Source organism: Lytechinus pictus, chromosome 16 (genome assembly GCF_037042905.1).
Source record: "Lytechinus pictus isolate F3 Inbred chromosome 16, Lp3.0, whole genome shotgun sequence".
Lineage (NCBI taxonomy): Eukaryota > Metazoa > Echinodermata > Echinoidea > Temnopleuroida > Toxopneustidae > Lytechinus > Lytechinus pictus.
This window is the reverse complement of record NC_087260.1, coordinates 8,741,515-8,763,575: the sequence shown is the minus strand read 5'-3', so window position 1 is coordinate 8,763,575 and position 22,061 is coordinate 8,741,515. Positions and strand designations below refer to the sequence as shown.

The 22,061-nt window shown below is 34.8% G+C and overlaps 1 protein-coding gene across 2 annotated transcripts in view; it reads left to right on the top strand.

Moving 5' to 3' along the window:
* LOC129279168 (sodium leak channel NALCN-like) overlaps positions 1-22,061 on the top strand; it is a 62,910-nt gene that overhangs the window by 17,998 nt on the left and 22,851 nt on the right. For both annotated transcript variants that reach the window (XM_064111042.1, XM_064111041.1), the window contains exons 14-22: positions 7,252-7,397; positions 7,828-7,890; positions 9,169-9,393; positions 10,189-10,287; positions 16,081-16,212; positions 18,000-18,122; positions 20,144-20,197; positions 20,731-20,902; positions 21,843-21,983. In XM_064111042.1, the coding sequence (XP_063967112.1) occupies positions 7,252-7,397; positions 7,828-7,890; positions 9,169-9,393; positions 10,189-10,287; positions 16,081-16,212; positions 18,000-18,122; positions 20,144-20,197; positions 20,731-20,902; positions 21,843-21,983 (1,155 nt within the window). The remainder of the gene's footprint in view (positions 1-7,251; positions 7,398-7,827; positions 7,891-9,168; positions 9,394-10,188; positions 10,288-16,080; positions 16,213-17,999; positions 18,123-20,143; positions 20,198-20,730; positions 20,903-21,842; positions 21,984-22,061) is intronic.

The window sequence follows — 22,061 nt, the reverse complement described above, 5'->3', positions numbered from 1 at the left end:
AAACTCTTTTGAAACCACTAATCAAATGATCATTAGCTTCTTTGGCTAAATGAATAAGAACAGTGATTTTCAATTCATCGCCAACATCAAAACACACACAAACACATACTATACAGTATATATTCTCGGTCAGTATACTGCAATATTTAAAATGTTACATGTAGCTATGTACACTAAATACAAAATTTACCATAAACATCAAAGGAGCGCGCACACTGTTTACTTTTTGCAGCTCCGATTTTGTGCAGACTGCTTTCTGCATGTTTTCATTCGGATAATTTTTGAAGACTTCAAATATTTGGACTCCTATATAACCACACAATCTATTTCAAATCACCTATTTCACTTTGTGGATAATAGCTTTTTCATATTCAAGAAACTAATCTCCTCATTATCACTTCAATTTTTTTTTTTTTGGGGGGGGGGAGATTGATCAATCATATTCATTCAACACTGCTGTTAGGCCTTTTTGTAGCAAATGCAACAACAGAAATTATAACTTGTTCATAACCAATTAAGTTATAGCTAATTAATACTATTGTTTCAATTTCAAGCAACATGTATTTGGGTCTCCCTATTCCCTTGGTATTCAGATGGAAAGAACCAAATGTACCTTCATAATTTGCCAAATAAAATCTAGGTATTATTCAAAATCTCTCTTATGAATTGTAAATTTCAGTTAGCCTCTTTGATCGATTCCTTGTTTATTTCATACCATACGCTTGGACCTTTTTTGTTTAATACCTAGTATCATTTACAGGCTGTGCAATTTATAAACCCCCATTGTCCTTTGTTAATAAACTCCAGAAATTGAATATTTAATCTTCTCAATAATTAACATCTTTTCCCTAATTTAAAATCTTTGGCTCCCTTATGAATTATTTAGCTGGATTCATAAAGTGCCTTTTCCAAAGGATACAACGCGCAGCTATTATTTCTAGGGATTTAGCTATAGCGAAGATCATAACTTTGTTCAATTATGCACTCTTAATATAAAAAAATCTGATTATCTTTGAAATAGACTTGATAACTAGATAAAAAAATCCCAATAGACAGTGATATCACTTTTAAACGTTTGATTTATCATCCGTCCTAGTAAATCGCATTTTGTTTAAAACACGATTTGATTTCAGCATAACACACATTTTCCATAGCACCTAGCCTATCTCAGCATAGCTTAATGGCTTGATTCCTGTAAATGCTCTCATTTTCACAAGATATTGAGCGAACCAAAAGCTTATTCGTGGGTTCTTGAATTTCTTGCTGCACAACAAGAATGTTATTGATTCTACAAATATGTACGCATGCACAGTCAAGCCTAAAGGGGTCGAGCTATTCAGCACTGAAACTGACGTAAAGAGTCTGATTGCGCACAAAATTTTCACTCTGAAAGTAAATATTCTGATTCTGTAACGCATACTCAGGATAATCATAATCCAAATGGCTCAAGCCTTGAAACTGCCGATATTTTCATGAGTTTTGAAATTCGCGCTTGTCCCTCTTAGCCCCCAATTTTTCACATACCACTCATATTTCTACCTTAACATTATTGAATTCCTTTGAAGAATCTGCACTAAACTTGACATCAACAGAATTCCCTTTTCCCTGAACTGTTATAACACCTGTCCTGAGAAATAACCCCTCCAGATTAATTTTTCTTCCTGCCATTAAAACAAAATGAAGCTTTTTATTGATAATCCTAATAAACTAACTTTATCTAAACCAGCTTTATAACCAAAATAGTTATATCCACACATTTTAATATCCACTCAAAATAGATGGAGAAACAGTGGGTGCAGATCACATGTTATTTCCGACAATTACGCCAAAAATGTTGCCCGTATCATATGAGAAAAAATTCCCCTATTTACATACAGGGATATCATGAAATGTCCCAAATCCAAAAGGCTAGAAACTGTACATTGGTGAGGACCTTTGTTTCAAGTCCTAAAAAATTGTTTCATTTAACAATCGATCTGGTTTGATTGACCACCTGCCCCCCATCCCGGAAGGTATACAGCGCTCCTTTTTATTACGTTTCTTTTCATGTAGGTTCCTTGTCCCCATTCTTTCTCCCTCTTCTTTTGTTTTTATTGTTTTATTTATTGTGATGTTCTCCACTAATTTTGCACACAGAAGCACAGGTAATGCTGCACTTGACACTGCACTGCCTATTAAGGAATAAGGTCATAGTAATGACTATTCACCGCCAATTCATGCAATATTTCAAGAATAATACATGGCAAATACACTGAATTATGCTATATCATTCACTTTAAGATATGGAATAAGTAAACTTTCAAAATGTTACTGATTATCTACAGTATGTAGCTGGTAATCATATCAAATATATGTGGTATTTCTCTTGAGTAATCTGACTTTAATTGATATTGTGACAAATTATCAATGAAAATAATAATTTACATTACATAATCAAGGCACACAACATGTAGCAATAAGAAATGTGAAATATAAAGGGGAAAATCTGTAAATTTTTGTACAAAACATATGAAGAGTTGGGCACAATTCAGCCATTCTGAGGCATGTTGTCCAATTTCAGGTTCCCTATCGAAAGTGATGAAAGACTTTACAAACTTCCACAACTGTCCACAACTGTTTTAATTTATAACCGATTTTGATGAAACTTATTTTGAATTGCCCCTCTCGTTTTCACTTTCCAATAATTTTTTCCATGGGTTTTGGTTTCCTTTAAGAGAAGCCTCTCCCAAACTTTAAGTCAATGGATTTTTTATTCTGTAATAACAAAAAATACGTGTTTTTTGTCATCAAATCTTTTGTATTACCTCTGCAAGCACATTATAGATACCTTTGCTCTTCATGTACAAGCAAACTTTCAACATCAGTTTAACCCACATGTAGAAATCACTTTCAAGGCAATAGAACCAACTTGCTAGCCATGCATATCTGAATTAGATTTGAGAAATATTCCTTTGAAATACTGGTAGACTTATTTTACAATTAAAACACTAGTTTTACACTAAGTATTTATATAAAGCACAACCATCATAGCCACTCTTATTAATTATGATTTTCTCTAAAATTTGCCTCAATTTGAAGCATACATATAAAACACTGCACCTAAACACGCTTCCCTAGTACAATCATACACTTTCATTTTTATGGTTGTATTGTATACCCAAAAAAGCTGATTGAATTTATTGCTCAATAATAAATAAAGTAGGCCAACCTTTCACTGTAGAGGGCACACACTGGGCAGTGTTTCACAAAGATTTAAGTCTGACTTAAATTGCACTTAAAATTGATGATTGTATGCAGTGTACAATGCTCCACTGCAATTTAGGTCACATACATGGGATGCTAGCTCCCTACCGTGTATTAATCATTCATGCTTAATTATTTGTAAAACACCCCCCACGTCAGCTACATTCTTTGGATTCCATTCCAAACACAGTAGCATGATGTTACTCTATCATACACTGATTATTCTACACCGTTTGCAGTGAAGTGATATTTTACAGCAAAATCTTGCACAAATATTATGATTTCGTATCAATATAGCAGTTTTGAAATGTTTACAGTTTCTGTGACATATATGCAGTGTATTTAGAGTTGTATATATGTTATCATTAGTACAGAGGTACACTGTACATTTCTTGTTGGTTTCGTTTTGTACAAATACTATATTAACCAATTTTGTGTCAATTTGTGTCATTGTTTTATTGTGAATTGTTTATGAAATTTTAAAAATCAAATATCAATGGGACATGTACATGTAGGTAACAGGTTTGATTATATCGTGTTAAATTGATGAAAGAGTGAACTACATTTTGGGTGCAAAATTTGTCCATATTTTTCAGAATATACAGCAATAAGATACACAATTTATGTTACAGAAGCTGTTATTTTGAAAAAAAAGTCTGATTTTTTAATACTTTCTTCTGATAGATTATGGTACACTTGAAAATGAAAACATATCTGACATTAGTACACTATTGTTGCAAATTTATTATATTCCCCCTTATCAAATAGCGATGCAGATTACATTTCGAACCATTGATACATATTAATTTCTGCAATAGAATGAAATCAACCTGAATGTTAAGGAATTACTGCATGAAAGCTAGGAATTGGAGAGACAGGCATGAAAGCATCCTCATCTTCCAAATTTTTTTTTTGCAGAACTGGGGTCCGTTGCACAAAGAGTTGCGTTTAAATGCAAGTCAAAAAATCAATCGCAACTCCAGAATGCACGCTGTTGATTGGTTGAAAATCAAGTTGCGCATGATTTTTAGGGTTGCGTTTGATTGCAACTCTTTCTGCAACGGGCCCCTGGACGTAATCTTGCATTCTAATTTCTTCAATTCTTCTGTTGCTGCCAGCTCACTTTACATGTACTACATGTAAACTCCAATTGAGAAATATAGTATTCTGTTCCTATAAAAAGAAAATATATATTTCACTGAAAACAATATGCAATGATCACATTTTTGAAGCCACAGTAGATTGTAAATAGTTTACCAGTAAATGTAAATTAAATGCTTCACAAATTAACTGTAAAATTGGCTACAAGTCTAGTTGCTGTTTTTCAATTAATGTATTTTTTTTATTTTAAAGATAATAATTGTGTGAGATCTTAAATTTAAACATCTAACATCATTTTCTTGTGTATCTGATTAAATTTTGTATTCTAAGCCTCGTAGAAAGAGTTGTTTCTTTCACAAATTTGTATTACCTTAATTTATTCAGCATTATACTAGAGTTTCTGTGGATATTATTATTGTGTCTGGTATCATTTGTTTGTCAAGTAATGTGTGTTTCTTGTCCTGTGTTAGGAATGAACTAGACAGGGCCCTGTTTCACAAACTTGTGTTATCAATGGGAAGTTAGAATCTACTGTTGAAAGCTACTGAAATGCTACAATTTAATTGGCTAAATACAGATGAATTACATTTCCTATTGATGTCATGCTTTATGAAACAAGGCTCAGGCTTAATCTGATGCACTGCTTGTTATCTGTTTATGTGTATTTTCTGTATTATTCTGATATTTCAAATTATGATATTTGCAAATTATACGCTGTTTAGTGTTGGTACGTCTATATGTATTTGGCACTGCATGTGCATGTTCTGTCTCTTGTTGAAATAAATGTATAGGCCTACTGCTTATTAATGCTCAACAGATTGAAATGGGGGAAAATACACGGGTCGGGGGGGGGGGGATTTGCACCAGAAAAAGCCGAAAGAGACCATGAAATATATTTTTCAAAAAGAGCCCCTAAAGCCCTCAAGGTTCTAATGTAAACTTTGATAGATTGTACAGTGCAGTAGCATAAATGTATTTGGGCTGGTGAGCTCCAGAAAAGAAAAACAAAATTCAACATTTTCCCTGGATGGAAAGGGATCGTAACTGATTTGTTTTTTTTACAAAAAATAATTTTTCAGAAGATTGTAATGAATAAAAAAAAATCGAAATGGCAATTGATGTTCCAAATTTGGAAAACCTACCCCTAGGATTTGCCTCTGAAACTGCAGGTGAAGTCATAGAAAACACATTACTTATCCTAGATGACTAAAATGTCATTGCCGTGTTTGATTGTACACTTCTATTAGACTTACAAGTATTTTCCGTGGTACTATTTGACATTGCTACAGCATGTTCAGAATTGATATGATTATCTGGGGGCATTTGTGATCTAGTGGTTCCTACGCTCACCTATCAATTCAAAAACTTAGCTGTGATTTGATTTACTAGTATTAGGGAGCTTTCGCAATTGCAACGGAGATGGATTCTACAAAATAGTAAATCTATTGAAAATGTCCATCAAAGCACAATGAACATCTGACAGGTCTTTGTCGAAAGTTGGTATAACCGGGACAGCAGGTCGTCAAAGATTCAGAGCTGACGAAAAATTGCAAATATATTGTTTGTCCAGAGTTCAGGGGAGCATTTGATGAAAGAACTTTTCAGACGTTTTTTCCGGCAAGTCCCGTTTTATCTGACAGTTACCATAGTAACAGTGCTTCTCAGTCAATCGAAATAAAGGACAGTTGTCAGATCTGACAACTTGTCAGACAGAAATATTGATGAAATGCTCCCCAGGACTACCCTGCTGTTTTGATTCATCAGTTTTTGACAAAGACTGCTTTATCATTAAGGGCAATAGATTCTCTACTTGCAGAAAGCGTCTGCAAAGTAGTTGCGAAAACTCCCTAATGTCTTGTTGGCACTGCCTTTTAAACTTGCTGGGTGCAATCGGTTGACTGTTTTACTTTCGCACTCTCCTTATTAAATGAATGGAGCATGATTTGTGACCGATTACATTGTTTATAATGCATGCAGATTGTGGGCGTTTTGTGTGATTTTGTTGTTGTTTTGGGCTAAATGATTATTTCTTACGATTTTGGTTATCATTTTGGACTTGAAAGGTAATACAATTTTTAAAATATTTTTTTAATTCAGCAGGAGCTTTTAAAGAAATCTATATTTTTAGTGTTAAGGAAAAATGTGATTTCTGTGGTTATATAATAGAAATTAAATAAATGTACATGTAGGATGCAATTCTGAACATCAATTATAATTTCATAAAGTATTCTATGGATTTTGGATTAATTTTAGATATGAAGAAATCACTTGCTTTGCACTGAAGTTTCACCACTCTTGAATAATTGATATATATATATTTCCACTATAAAAATGAAAAGATGTTTAAACTTGAAATGAAAATATATTCACTGTGAATTAAGGTTGTCAACATTTAAAATATTAGATCAAGATTTGTCTAACATGAAGTAATGTACAAAAAAATTAAAGATTCAGATAGTCACATTTGTATGAAGACGATCAATGTAATGAAATTGATATAAAAAACTTTAAATATTGAAACCAGTATGAAATCACTCTCAGAGAAATTAATTGAAACAAGAAAGGATTACTCTCAATTATTGAGAAAAAATTAGTATAAGAAACTATAATGTATAAAGTGTATAGAGCAGGCTTAATTGACAATGTGCTTTACAAAAGTCAGTTTATTACAGGGAAAAAATAAACAGGGACAAATTTGCCCCCGAAAGCCCTGCAGAGCTCTGGAAAAATTAATAAAAGAGGCCTAATAAAAGAGGGCTATAGGGTCCAAAGTAAAATGTTATTTGATGAAGCAAAATTGTACTGGTGAGCCCTAAAGTAGCCCCAGAAAAAAAAAATCCCTGGCTATCATTATTACTATTATACATAAAGAACAATTTTGATCAAGATATTGTTTACACTCTCTAGATTGTGCTCAGTTTGTTCGTTGCTGTCATCTTGGACAACTTGGAGCTGGGAGAAGACTTTAAAGGAATCAAGCAAATGAAAGCGTCAGAACAGAAGACGGCAGATAAGGTCCTACCGCGGAGGCTCAGGGTCTTCCAAAAGTTCCCGTAAGTTGAAGTTATAGGCATGTGTTCTGAACTCAAGTTTGATTTAAACTCTGTGAGTGTTTCATTGAGCTGTTGGTAAGTTAAGAGACTTTAAAAACGACTGATGAACCTTTCTTAAGTGCTAAACCATCGCCAATGATCATTTGGTGTTTACAATTTACCTCAAGTAAAGATCACTAATCGTTCTTAAAGTTGCCCTTAACTTAGGAACAGCTTTATGAAACAGTCCCCTGGTTTAAAATTGTAGTATTGATATGGATAGCCATTTTTTTGACATCCATCACTTATTAAAAGTAGAAGTTCTTTTTATCAGCTCATATGACACTTGAATCTTTCTTAACTGTCTGGGAATGATACATGTAATTATAAATTTTAGATAGTTGAAATGTAAAACATAGATTTCAGTAGTTTTCTTTATTTTTTTTTGCAGTGATAAGCCTCAGATGATCTTGCTTTCCAAGATTCCATCAGAATTTACGTTACCAAAGATACGGTGAGTATTGAATCTATTCATTCATGTAGAATTGGTCTTATTTTTACACAATACCATGTATGTTGGCAGAAGGTACCTCGGTTTAAGTAATAAAGAGACCCTGAAATTTCTGTAGGGTCCAAATTCAAATGCAATTTAATGAAGCAAAATTTGGCTGGTGAGCTCAAAACTAGCCCCAGAACCCCCCTTATCAGGAATTCAATGTCAAACCTGAAATCAACATTTTTTTAAAAAAGCTATCAAAAATCAATTTGTTTTATCGTTATCCCAGCAGCCACTGTGCAGCCCCAGATCGACGTTGCTATATTCCATAGAAATCTGAATTGTATCATGCTTTATGTGTGATTTTTCACATTAACACACCAGTCCCTATAGCACCTGCATAGGCGTTATGTGTGAAAAGGGTTTTTTATTAACGTTGTCATACAAGAGGTTTGAAGGTCTATACTGCACACCAACCTTTCTAGTGGAAACTCTTGATAATTAAGAGAAATATCTGTATTTTATTGTTCGAAATAGATATCTGAAATAGAAACTTCTTCTCGCCCAATTGATCGTGGGCCCGGCAACCACTGTGCAGCGCCAGATTGACTTTGATCCATGTCGTTGAATGCCAAACAGGGTAGCAGCAACCCCCATCTTTCAACGTCTTTGGGTCTGACATGGCCGGGGCTTGAACCCCCGACCTCCCGGTTGAGAGGCGGATGCTCTACCAACTGAGCCAACACGCTGGTTTTGATAATTACAATAGGGCACAGATGAATGTGTATCCAAGGAAAATGAGAGGGGCATTGAATTCAATCAAAGGGATACCCAAAGGGAAAAATTCCAGGGGGGGGGGCTCAGGGCATTTTAGCCCCCCCCCCCCCCCCCGATATGCTGCAAAGAGCCATGGAAATTGAAAAGTGTCCCAGAAAATCACCATTCACTACCAGGTTAAAGCATATCCAATGTAGGAGATTTAATAATAATAATAATAGGCATTTATATAGCGCCATCTATCTAGAAATATTCTATTCCGATGCGCGTTATTATTATTATTATTACCCCGGCTTTAGCTCGAGCTGCCTTTCAGCGCTCATGCATCCAAGGAAATAATCCTGTCGGGTACCAATGCACCTCACCTGGGTTGAGTGCAGCACAATGTGGATGAATTTCTTTTGCTTGATAATATCCAAGCCCTTTGGAAGCTCATCTCTATAGGGATGTTATAATCATAATGTGATATGCGCTATGTAAGGACTGTTCATTATTATTCTTTTTGGATGATACATACAGAGATAGCTTCATAAGACAGTTTGTAGAGACTGGCACAGACATGGAGCGCTTGCTGAAGAGATCGGCCAACAGAGAGAGCAGTGGTACCCTCGCGCTGGCCTTACCCCCGGCCGCCTACGCCTGCCCGACCTCGCCGCTGTACCTGATGAGCAGACGACTACCGGCGTTTACTACACAGATACAAGGAAAACTACAGAAGAAGACTGGTGTTAATTGTATTGTCAGGTAAAAACCTTACACTGAATGTATTGCTAGATAAGTGCCTTACACAATACCTTGAAGTGATACAAGGAAAACTATAGAAGAAATATAGTGTTAATTGCATTCTCAGGTAAGCACCTTACACTGATTACACTTAATGTATTGCTAGATAGGTGTTTTACACAACACCCTGAAATGATACAAGAAAACCTACAGAAGAAAACTGGTATCAATTGCATTGTCTGGTAAGCATTTAACACTGATTACACTTAACTGTTTTAGCGAGTAAGCACAATGCTTTAAAAAAAAAAGAACCTAGAGAAGAAGACTGGTGTTAATTTTGTGGTAAGGCAAGCACTTTACACTATGGACAATTTCAAGTTTGGTGTTGGTGTAAAGAAATTTAATTAGCCCACTAACCTCTCCAACACCTTAAGATACTCCATTAGCACAGTAGCACTTGCCTCTTTTCAAGTGTGGTGCTGTAGCTGATGTAGAAATAAGCCAAACATCAACACCTGCTGAAATTTGCAGTGGTACTTATTTTTCATTTATGAGTACTATAAAATGAGAAGAACAATGATGGTTTAATTTGCTAAATACTTGATTCTAAAGTTTCAGTTTTATATTTATGTGTTGTCATATGGTATTTCTTTGAAAAGACTGATTTTCAGCTTTAAAACACTGAAATATTTTTTATCATGTTGGCGACTCTGAGTGTATGGCCTTGGTATCAGTGCTGTCTGTCTTAAGGAAGAATGTTCTATTGCAACATCAGACTGGTTGAATAATCAAAGTTTTGTTTGTTTCTCACGACAGGGACTCTGCTCACCAGCGGGTGGTCAGCCTCGGTTTCAGCGCAGTCGGCGTACGCGGCCGAATGCTGAGTGAATACGGGAGCCGTGATAGGCGCTTGCGGTATTCTACCAAGTAGTTATCCCCTTCTTCCTATAAACCTTCCATTGGTTGCCTCGGGCTGTCCGTGCTGTTTTCGATGTTCTATCCGTGACCTTTGACACGGGTCACCTGCACACAGTGGTGATGCATGATATCACGACCTCGCTCCAATCGGGATCGGAGGTTTTTCTTCGCATGACGTGTGGTTCGTCCCGTAGATAGCCCTGTGTAAGCATGACTGTCACTGTGCATGAAAAAGTATTTCATTACATTTGCTCTCCTAACTTTTGCTTCTAAAGATAATCAGGTGCTCGTTGTATAAAACTTGTTAGAATAGCAAATTTGCAGCGACAGTATAAAGCTACTGAAATCCATCAATTTGATCGGCTGATAGTAAATTTGTTATAGAAATGGTACATTTGAAAGAGGTCCCTGTGCATTAGCCAGATATATAACCTAACCTCAACCCTGACTAATCCTAATCCTCTCTTTAATATAAAGCCTTTAAAGGCTTAATTATGTGAATTATAATAGAGTATCATCTAAGATTTAAATTTCACGCAAGTTTAGTGACAATAGACTCGTTTTTTTTTCCATTCTTTGATTCTCTTTGAAAGTCTGATTCAACCTTTGATGATATCCTGTGCCTTATTTTTTTGTTTGTATTGCGTATCAGAAAGCTTTGAAAAAATTATATCCTTAAATTAAAGCTCATTCCATGCTTGAGAAGTTGTTTCATACCCCTCTTCTTCTTCCCCCCCCCAAAAAAAAAAAAGGAAGAAAAAAAAACCCCAGAAACCCTTCAATACTTCTTATATTGGTTAGGATCCCGACCGAAGCAAAAATAATGTTCAGGTAAACTTGCAAAAATCAGTCACTAAAACCTAAGATATATTTTCATTTTATACCATCCATACTATGGAAGTGATCTGACATACATGTTAATTCAGTGTAGTCAGTGACAGACATTTCAGGGGGATACACCAAAACTGACCTTGTCACCAACTCTTGTCAGAGGATAGGAAAAAGCAAGATGAAGCAATTGTTTGAGGAGCAAATGTTAGATCACTGCATGAAATGTGTTACTGTATGAGCTAATATTTTTGCAGGGTTTCTATAATTTTTATGCGATTCCTTAAAAAATGATTGTTTAAAGTAGGAATCAAAATATCAAAATTGAAATTATAAACATTGTTTATAGTATGGGCAATTCTGACGTAGTTATTTTACATTTCGGTTGCAAACAAAGTGGAAATGGTAATGTTATAAGTATTTTTTTCATTTAATAGTAGTAGTTATAGATTGAGTTAACCAGATAACTCAGTTCCAAGCCTTTCTAATTTATCCCTTTATTCCAAAATCACAAATTCAATGACTCATAAATATCTAAAAGAAAGAAAAATAAATTTCCTGAAAGAAGCTTAACGCATGAATATTGGCTTATACATTTTGCTGCTTCTTCCAGAAGTCGATTCATGTTACAATGCAATCTGTATATATTTGCTTATTTTATTTCATTTTTTCATTTTTTCAACAGAGCCTATGTAACCAAAGATTTACTGATTTTTTTTTATACTTTCATTCATCATTTAGCCTAATTAATTGAATTAACTAATAAAAAATGATTGATTAAATCAAATTTGGAATTAGAATGAAATTAATTAATGTATGTATCTGCATGAACTGTAGTTTTGGACCACAAATTCAAAACCATCTTTGTGAATTCTGGGGAGAGTTTCAGTAAACAAAGTGTCTCAGTGATATTCACTGACAATTTGTTATAAGCTACTGAAATGCTTGCATCTGATTGGCTCAGAGTAAATTTGTTGGTGAAAATCATTGATAAGATGCTTCATGAAATGCTCCCTAGGAGAGAGATTGAACAGGGGATTATTTCACAATCAGTGATTTTAAATGACAACTGTTATAAGCTACTGAAATCCTTGCTTCTGATTGGCTCAGAGTAAATTTGTTGATGAAAATCACTGATGCTTCATGAAATGCTACCCATATCAAACTGGAATTCAAAGTTTGATCAATTATCCTAATAAATAATTTTTAAAAGCCATGCTTTATTAATTTGCCAAAATGAATATTGAAAGACACACACCCCAAAAAGAAAAGAAAAAAAATACCACAAAAATCTTTTTATGCACAGGCCAATTATTAATGTTTTTAACATAAAGTGATACAAACATTTGGTATTTACCTCCATAAAAAAAGTTTTAAATAGTCCAGGTTCACATTAGATTACACTACTGTATTCATTCAAGCTTGACACCTTCTACATAGAATTATTATAACAACATACTATTTTTTTTTGTATAAACACTTTGCATTGGTTTTAGTGTTCATGCTCTTGTAGATTTCAACATCATTCATTGTTCTAAAATATCAAAAAGCCAGTTTGTAATCATCATAGTCCAATTGTGAACCTCAGACAAATGTTCTGTTTTGAAAAGAAAAATTGTAGAATTGGACTGCAATCAGTTGGTGACTATGTAGCAATTTTGTCATATAGTTCAATTTATCTGATGCCCATTTGAACTTGCCCTACATGGTCTAAGAGGCCTGCTTATCATGCATGTATCTGAAGCAGGGGTTGTTCTTGATAACCTGAAACTTGCCAGAGGTTTGCCAGACATGGCAAGAAGTAAGTGATGCAAATTGGCTTCTAAGTTTCATGATATACTTAAATGTATTTATCCGATGGGGATATGATAGGACAATTATTGTAAAAGTCATATGAAAAACACACCTTTTTACATAATACACATACAGGCATTAAAAAAAATAAGCTTGTACGTGCTTACACAGAGAATATATTATGTTTGTTTGATTGGCAGACTTTCCGTGATGCACCGCCGATGGTTAATTTTTATTTTTATTTTCACGATTGTCACGGTGCGTGTTCGCCATAAACTGTTTTTGGGCCTGAAAATGATGTTTTATGTGAAATTTCAATTTTTTTTGTGTTTTTCCCAAATTCTGTGAAATTTGTCAGTTTATAGTATTGCAAAAAATATTTGGAATTTAGCCAGCAACCTCTGATACGGCATTGATTCTAATCGATGACATGGTGAGGTGTTGTTTTTTCTCTCTGACTAATGGTGTTTACAAACTGGCTTGTATATATATCATCTCACATTCATATTTTTCCTCTAACAGTATCACGCTTGATCCTATCTATCATAGCTGTTCATCATTTTCATTCATCCGAGCAATATGATGTGATTCATTTCACCCACCCCTTTGGCCTTCTGGGGAGGGTTTCACGAGTCATTGATGCTCACTGACAGGTGTTATAAGCTACTGAAATCCTTGCATCTGATTGGCTTAGAGCAAATTAGTCAGTGAAAATCACAGACGTGAAACACTCCCCTGTTTTCAATATTCAATAATGTTTATTAAAATTAATAATTGGTTGATGTCAGTTAATCACCTTCGTTTCAAAGATGTTTCTCAAAAATATGAAAATATCATAAGCTACGAAAAGCATTTCCCCTTGAAAATAATAAAGATATGATAGTTTAAAAATGCATGCTATAAATAATGATATGCAGTAAACAAAAATTATGGATATATCAGTATTCAACTATTTGTTTGGTAAAATTATGTCTCCTTTTTGTAGGTAGTCAATAATATTAAGTAAGTACTTTGTATGGGAATAAGTAATGATATATGCTTGATGAAGTATTACAGAGGCTGTTTTTGGTAACTTTAAATCCTATTTTTAACAGGACTTTAATTTACCAAGAATTTATCACCCAAAAAAGCAGAACTTAGATTAATTATTATTTCAGTAGTGTAATGAATTATATAATTAAATTTATAAAATAATGTGTCATGAGATGGAGTCGTTGTGCAGCAATTGTATTTTTTATATGGGGTCAGTAAAGCAAACTCCCAATCTGCATGAAATATCTGTGAAATGTTTAAAATGCAGTAGTTTAGAATTGGCTTTCCAACAATGAACTTGATCAGGCCTCATTATATATAGTCCTTACTAAACCAGAATTAACAAAATCATAAATGGAATTGAAAAACCCAGCTTTTAACCTTTGTTTTTAATACCTTGGAAAGCATTGCCCATGATTCATATCCCTCGGACCTTACTAACTTTTAACATTTTATCTGATTATAACTGGACAGGTGCAACTGTAAGTACATACATATTAAGAATTGAATTCTCAAGTCCTGGGATTTATGAAAATACCCTTTTGTGCAGCATATGATACATCTTCCCTGTCTCAAGAAGACCATTACAAAGTTCTCACCCCCTATATCAGTTTCTGGAATCGAGTTTTTGGAACTCAATATCATTTCCAAATTTGTTCATGAATGTTCAAATTGTGTAAGTCGATAGATAGACAAGTGTGATGATGACATTGAAGCATGCAAAGAAAAGAAAAAATATGCACAATATTTTGAAAGAGCTGAAATATGTTACTTGATTGTGCAAATGAAAAATGCTTGGGGTCACTGTTATGAGATTATGAAATGCAATGGTGTAAAGTAATATTTATTAAAGAGGTTTAACAGAGTTACAGTTACTGATTGAAATTACTTTAATTCTATAGAATGAAATGTGCCAAGATGCCCATGCCTTTTATCTTTTGAAAGCAGGATAGATACAAAATTATAATTGCGAGTAGCAGTAATTGCATAAGCCACAATAGGTTCATATTGATTTTTGGTTAATTTCAATCCCAATGCAGTGTTGACAGTATATGGAATTAAAACTTATGCGTTATTTGGGTCCCCTTTCTATCTCAACGGTATATGATATCATGCCCCATTCAGTTCCCATTATTGAGACATACATGTAGGCTTCATGTGGATCCAATATCTGTTTCATTGGTATAAGACATTGCGACATAGGTTTTATCCTGGTCCTGTTTTGATATCTGACAGCTTATACAATGTACATGGTTCCAATTTCTGTATCAGTGGAATAAGACATTGCAACATAGGTTAAATCCTGTTCCCTTTACGATATATGACTTCAAGACATACGTTTTACATGGGTCTAATTTCTGTATCAGTGGTATAAGACATTGCAATGTAGATTATATCCTAGTCCCATTTCGATATATGACTTTTAGACATAGGTTTTACATGGGTCCAATTTCTGTATCAGTGGTATATTAAAGACATTGCAACATAGGTTAAATCCTGTTCCCATTTCGATATATGACTTTTAGACATAGGTTTTACATGGGTCAAATTTCGGTATCAGTGGAATAAGACATTGCAACATAGGTTAAATCCTGTTCCCTTTACGATATATGACTTAAAGACATAGGTTTTACATGGGTCTAATTTCTGTATCAGTGGTGTAAGACATTGCAACGTAAGTTATATCCTGGTCCCATTTCGATATATGACTTTTAGACATAGGTTTTACATGGGTCCAATTTCTGTATCAGTGAGATAAGACATTGCAACATTGGTTAAATCCTGTTCCCTGTACGATATATGACTTCACGACAAAGGTTTTACTTGAGTCCAATTTCTGTACCAGTGGTATAAGCCATTGCAACGTAAGTTATATCCTGGTCCCATTTCGATACATGACTTTTAGACATCGGTTTCACATGGGTCCAATTTCGGTATCAGTGAGATAAGACATTGCAACATAGGTTAAATCCTGTTCCCTTTACGATATATGACTTCAAGACATAGGTGTTACGTGGGTCCAATTTCTGTATCAGTGGTATCACAACACCGGTTTCGTTCTGGTCCCATCAAGATATATGACTTTGAGGCATATGCTTTATGTGGGTCCCATTGTTTTCCACTCTACTGGTACAGGGCATTGAGGGGATCTATACGGGGGCACAAGCCCATGGAATCTATAAAAGACAACAGTGACATCGCCAACAGGAATGTATCTTTCAACATCAAGGTCATCCAAGAGAGGAAACAGCAAGCTGTACAGAAGAGGTTAGTAAGTCACACCTTGAACCTTGAAGTACTCTCCCAAAAAAGTGTACACGCTGTCCTGTAGAGGGTTGTGCTGTGTCAGGTGCTGCCACTAGCTGCTTCAGCTGATGTGGTGATCCTGTGGTGGTATTCTTCTTGCACTATATACAGTGTGCTAGGTGCAGTGTTTGGGTGGTGTGTGTGTCCCTCTTGAGAGTGCTGCTTTGAGATGGTGAATATTAAAGTCAGCGGGGCATCAGAGTTTGCTTTCCCCAAAAGACGTCTCTGTTACAGGTATTTCCAATGGTTTTCACAAAGTCTGGGGTCAGCAAATAGTGATCCATTCCCCATGATAGCTAGGCCTTGTCTTAATAAGAGTTGTGAGTGATTCCATCAACCTCAACTATATGTAAATCCATCATCATAATTTTCCTACCGAAATTTTGCACAACGTTCTTTTGTAAACAAAGAGGAGCACATCAAACTGTCCATACAACAATGAATATATGAGTACCCATCATATCTAGAAAACATTTTAAACAAACATGCATTTTAGATGTTGGCATGGCTGGCTTTTCATAGCAACTCTTTGTAAGACGGGGCCTACATGTAGCTCTAATGGGGAATGGATCACTATTTGCTGACACTAGACTTTGTGAAAACCATTGGAAATACCTGTAACAGAAATGTCTTGTGGGGAAAGCGAACTCGGTGTATCAACAAGAAGTCTTCAACCAAGCCTCGGTAGCCTAGGGTAATTGTCAGGGTCAGGGAAAGTGATGTAATGACTACACCAATAAGGCATTTCTAGTAGCATCACACAAGGTCGGTCTGCTAGTCATAAATCTCCATCTACCTTGGTTTGACCAGATGACAATCCCACTGTTAAAGGACAAGTCCACCCCTAAAAAAGTTGATTTGAGTAAAAAGAGAAAAATCCAACAAGCATAACACTGAAAATTTCATCAAAATCTGATGTAAAATAAGGAAGTTATGACATTTTAAAGTTTTGCTTTATTTCACAAACAGTTATATGCACATCCTGGTGGGTATGCAAATGATGAGACTGATGACGTCATCCACTCACTATTTCTTTTGTATTTTATAATATGAATGGGGAATATTCTATTTTTCTCATTGTCAAGTGAAACAACGATTAATTCCTCCCTGAACATGTGGAATGAGCAATGTTTAATACTATATGATTCAGTCAAGTTGGTCCTTATTGTCAAATCTAGAAGAAAAAAAAAAATTGTATAATTCAAAACAAAAAACAAAAGAAATAATGAGTGAGGGACATCATCGACCGACTCATTTGATTTGTACATATCACTGTTTTGGGAAAAATAAGCATTAAAGTGTCATAACTTTATTTTACATCCAATTTTGATTAAATTTTCAGCGTTTTGCTAGTTTGATTTTTCTCTATTTATTCAAATCAACATTTTTTGGGGGTGGACTTGACCTTTAAGTAAAGGTTGTGGTTGCATGTGTGTATGTATGGGCAGTTGCCCAGCAAGAAATCATATTGTTGTAGAAGTAAGAGGAGGAGTAGTAGTAGGCAGTGGTAGTAGTAGTTGTGGTAGTAGTAGTAGTAGTAGTAGTGGTAGTAGTAGTAGTAGTAGTAGTAGACTTAGTATGAGTATGGTTTATTTACCTATCATAGCAGCCCATGGGCTGTATTACATGCAGTTTACATGGTAAACATAATTTGTCATTCGTTGTTCTTACCATTTATGGTGTTATCCCTTTTAATTCTATTTTGTGATTTGATTGATTGATTTTGATTTATTTTATGATTTTGAAAGGAATGCTAAAGAGGAGGATCTAAGAGAGAACCATCCATACTTTGATATGCCTCTCTTTGCTGTTGGACGGGAGAGCAAGCTGAGGAAATTCTGTATGGGTATCGTCTATGCGAGATACAATGCGTAAGTTCACCTCACATCTCCTTTCCCTGCGTGTTTGTCTGTTGCTGTCTCTTTTCTGTGCCTTACCTTCTGTATTATACTGAAATATAATCATGATGAGTTGTTTTATATTGAACACATCACATTATGAACGGATATCTCTGTTTGCTCCCGAGTTCAGGTTGGTTTTTCATAAAGCTGTTCAAAAGTTACAAGCGACTTTACGAATGTCCGGTGACCCTCTCTTAGGGACGCCAATGAAAATCTGGTGTGCACCACTTACCAAAGTAAAGGATCACTAGTCATTCATGAAGTCGCTCGTAACTTACAAACAGCTTTATGAAACACATATCGCCGTGTCAGTAGCTGTTCCAACCCTACTGTATAAACTGAAACTTTAGCCATGATATATTTTTCCTTAATTCTCTGTTTCCATCAGAGCTAGAGTTTACAATTCTGTAAGATTTTACTGCTGCACACAATAGCAATACCAGAATCTTATTGTTAATAGTAGCAAGATATGATTAGGAACCATTGTTTTTTTTTTGACATTCTTGAAATTTCACCTGTTGTAAACTTTAACTTGAAAGGCTGCATCAAAGCTTCGTCAGACATTCCTTGTAGCTGGTCCCCGTCTTACTAAGAGTTACGATTGATCGGATCAATCGTAACTCTTTGGAAATCCATCAGTGTCATAATTTTTTCTCCAGGACATTTGCACTATGTCCTTTGCAAACAAAGAGAAGCACGGTGAATTTCGAGAAAACGATGAATGCATGAAATGTGCATCATAGCTAGAAAATATTTTCAATAAACATTCATAGTAGATGTTGACTTTGCTGGCCGTCCATAGTTGTGATTGATCGGATCATTGTAACTCCTTGTAAGACGGGGCCCTGATGTAATTGTTCTTCTCATATCATTACGCCAATCAGATATCATTTCCAATGAATTACAGGATATGTTTTACTTTGTACGACTGTAATCAAGATTTAAGCTTTTACAATTTACTGTGTTCAATGCATTGACAATTTTTGGTGAGGTTACCCTGTGAATATTGTGATGTGTATTAACCCAAGTAAGCAATGGAGGAAGTGGCGGTAAATACCGGGAGCTTGTTTCATTAAACTTGTTATAATAACAAATTTGCACAAACAGTTAAAAACTACTGAAATCAATCAATTTGATTGGCTGATAATGTTGCTAATTTTAGTACTAGTCATTGTGAATTTGGCAAGTCTTTATGAGACAGGACCAAGATGGGCCACATTTCTCATGTATTCCTTTATATCTGGCTGGGTACAGAAAGTATAGTATAGTATACAAATAATGAATGTTTATGAGTGCAATGGACAGAATACTTCATGAGGTGAAAGATGAAATGATCCATTCGAGGCGTAGCCGAGTTGAATGGATCATTATTTCATCTTTCACCGAATGAAGTATTCTGTTCATTGCACGAATGAAAAAAATTCATTATTTGGTTTATACATGTATGACACCTAATTTTTTTTTTTCATATGAAATTTATGAATTTCGATGCAAAACATGCTCATGCAGTGCGAGTTTGGTCTGTTGATTGTAATGTCATTACAACATGCGCACTACTGGTGCCTGCAGCTGCAGTCTCGGTGCGTGTGTGCAATGGAAAAAATTGTATGGATCCAAAATTGCACGATGAATGGATCCAAAATTGCACGGTTGATGACGTCATTGCAAAATAGGCTGAATGAACGATATCAAACAACCAATCAAATCACAAGGATCTATCTAGGTGTCATATAATACCTTTTGTAAGGATGTTAATGCTAGGTTGGGAAAAGCATGTTGAGGGGTAAGGGGCATTTGTCCAATATACTCCTTATAAATTTGGAAAAAAGGCTGTGGCAGCAAAAAGTGACTGGGTTCATACAAAGTGCCATTATTGAAGTAGGTAAATAACACAATTCAGACAAAAATGAAAAATTTTATTTCCCCCTTTCCTGAGCCTAATTTGATGACCCACAGCTTATTTGACTCATTTTCTTTATTTCTTTGTTCAGAACCCATACTGATGAGTCTGGAATGGTCATCAAGAGGAGATACCAGGAGATCCAGTGAGTTTGCTTTCCACAATACTATGATAGTTACCGATTGTCACAGTAATAATTATGTACTTAAATCTACATTGTAAACTAATATAATTGAAGCAAACCAATTTTTTCGAAAATCTTTAAAATCAAGGAGGTTAAATGGCACCACATTGCCATTGATCTAGATCTGGTATAGTTACATACTATCAAACTTTGTGAGATCATGAATATCATCTTAAAAAAATGATCACACTGAAGATCACCAACAATACATAGTTAAGTACATGTGGGACAATGCATTATTGTTGCTTAAAAAGACATTACATCTGATCAGAATGCAATAATACTTATTTCTTGGAAATTACACATTTTCTAACAGAATCATTTAGTGTTTTTAGAGAAAATAAAACTGTACAACAAACATTTATTTTCAGACTCATTTTGTTACAACAACTGGCATATATGTTATAGATTATTCATTAGCTTTATTGTAGTATCTAATGATATCTGTGTTGTACTGGAATGTAAATTACATGTATTATTGGTTTCATTTTCAGTGATTTTGTTGCCATGGTGACATACATGACGTGGTGTTCCATCGTAGTTACCACGGCGACCTGTATATCTATGATGTACGAGAGTCCTGATAACAGAGTTATGGATCACAAGGTTCTACTCATTGCAGAATACATCTTTGTCATTTTCATGGGATCAGAAATGATTTTGAAGGTATGTCTTCTTCTTTCATTTTATATTTGTTTGTCTTTAAGATTCATCAATCCTAGTTCTTTTAGGGTTAAAAGATACATTCTAATTTCAAGACATTCCCAATTTGTTTGCTATTAAGATTTATTAAAAATACATTCAAAATCCAGGACATAAAGAATATATTGATAGAGGAGACATTGTGAAAACAAACTGTATGCAATGGGACTGAAAGTGCCTATTCTTCAGTTTTCTACCAGGTTTTGCAGTCATACAATTTTCAAAATACAAAGGTCAAATAAACATTACAAGGGGAAGTTCTTCCCCCCTTGATGATAAGGTGGTTTTGATAAAAGACAAATTTGGGGTAATAGTGGTGGAGGTTTGATCAAAATCCATTGAAGAGTAAGAGAGTTATGGATTGTAAATGATTTGAATTTGTGACATCATTTATGAGCAGCTCTCCTTATATCATGTAATATAAATTCCACAACTTAATTTCTCTAAATTGAACATGAATGAAAATTTTTTTTCCTAGAAGGTGATAGATGGACGATATATAACCCCTGCACAAATGAAGTCACTTTGCTCTTTTACTAAATTTTTTTATATTTAATTTATATCACACAAAATACATTATGGAGGAGCTGCTCTTCTGTGATGCTAAAAAATTATTTTACAAAATTCATAACTTCCACACCCTTTTGATGGGTTTTCTTCAAACTCTCACCAATATTTTTTTTCTGCTTTTATCAAAACCAATTAAATGTCAGGGTAAACATGCCCCTTTGTCTTCAATTTCACATCAAGTTGGTGCATAACTTCTAAAGAAGAGAACTATTATGTTAACGGAAAATGGGGACTTAATTTACACAGCATTTTTTAGAGGTAAAAATAAGCACTAGTTTGGTATCAATATTGAAATACTGGGCAATACTATTTTATTTTTCCTTCTCTGGACTAGATTCTAGCTGATGGTCTGTTCTTCACACCAAAAGCTCTGATACGAGATGTTGGAGGATTCTTGGATGTTTTCATCTATCTCATCAGTCTTATCTTCTTGTGTTGGATGCCAAAGAATGTCCAGCCTGCCTCTCTAGCTCACGTAAGCTCTGTCATAATTATGGATGTTTTAAGCCCAGTGCACACAATGCAGTCCAATAAGATGCAAATTTTAAAAAAA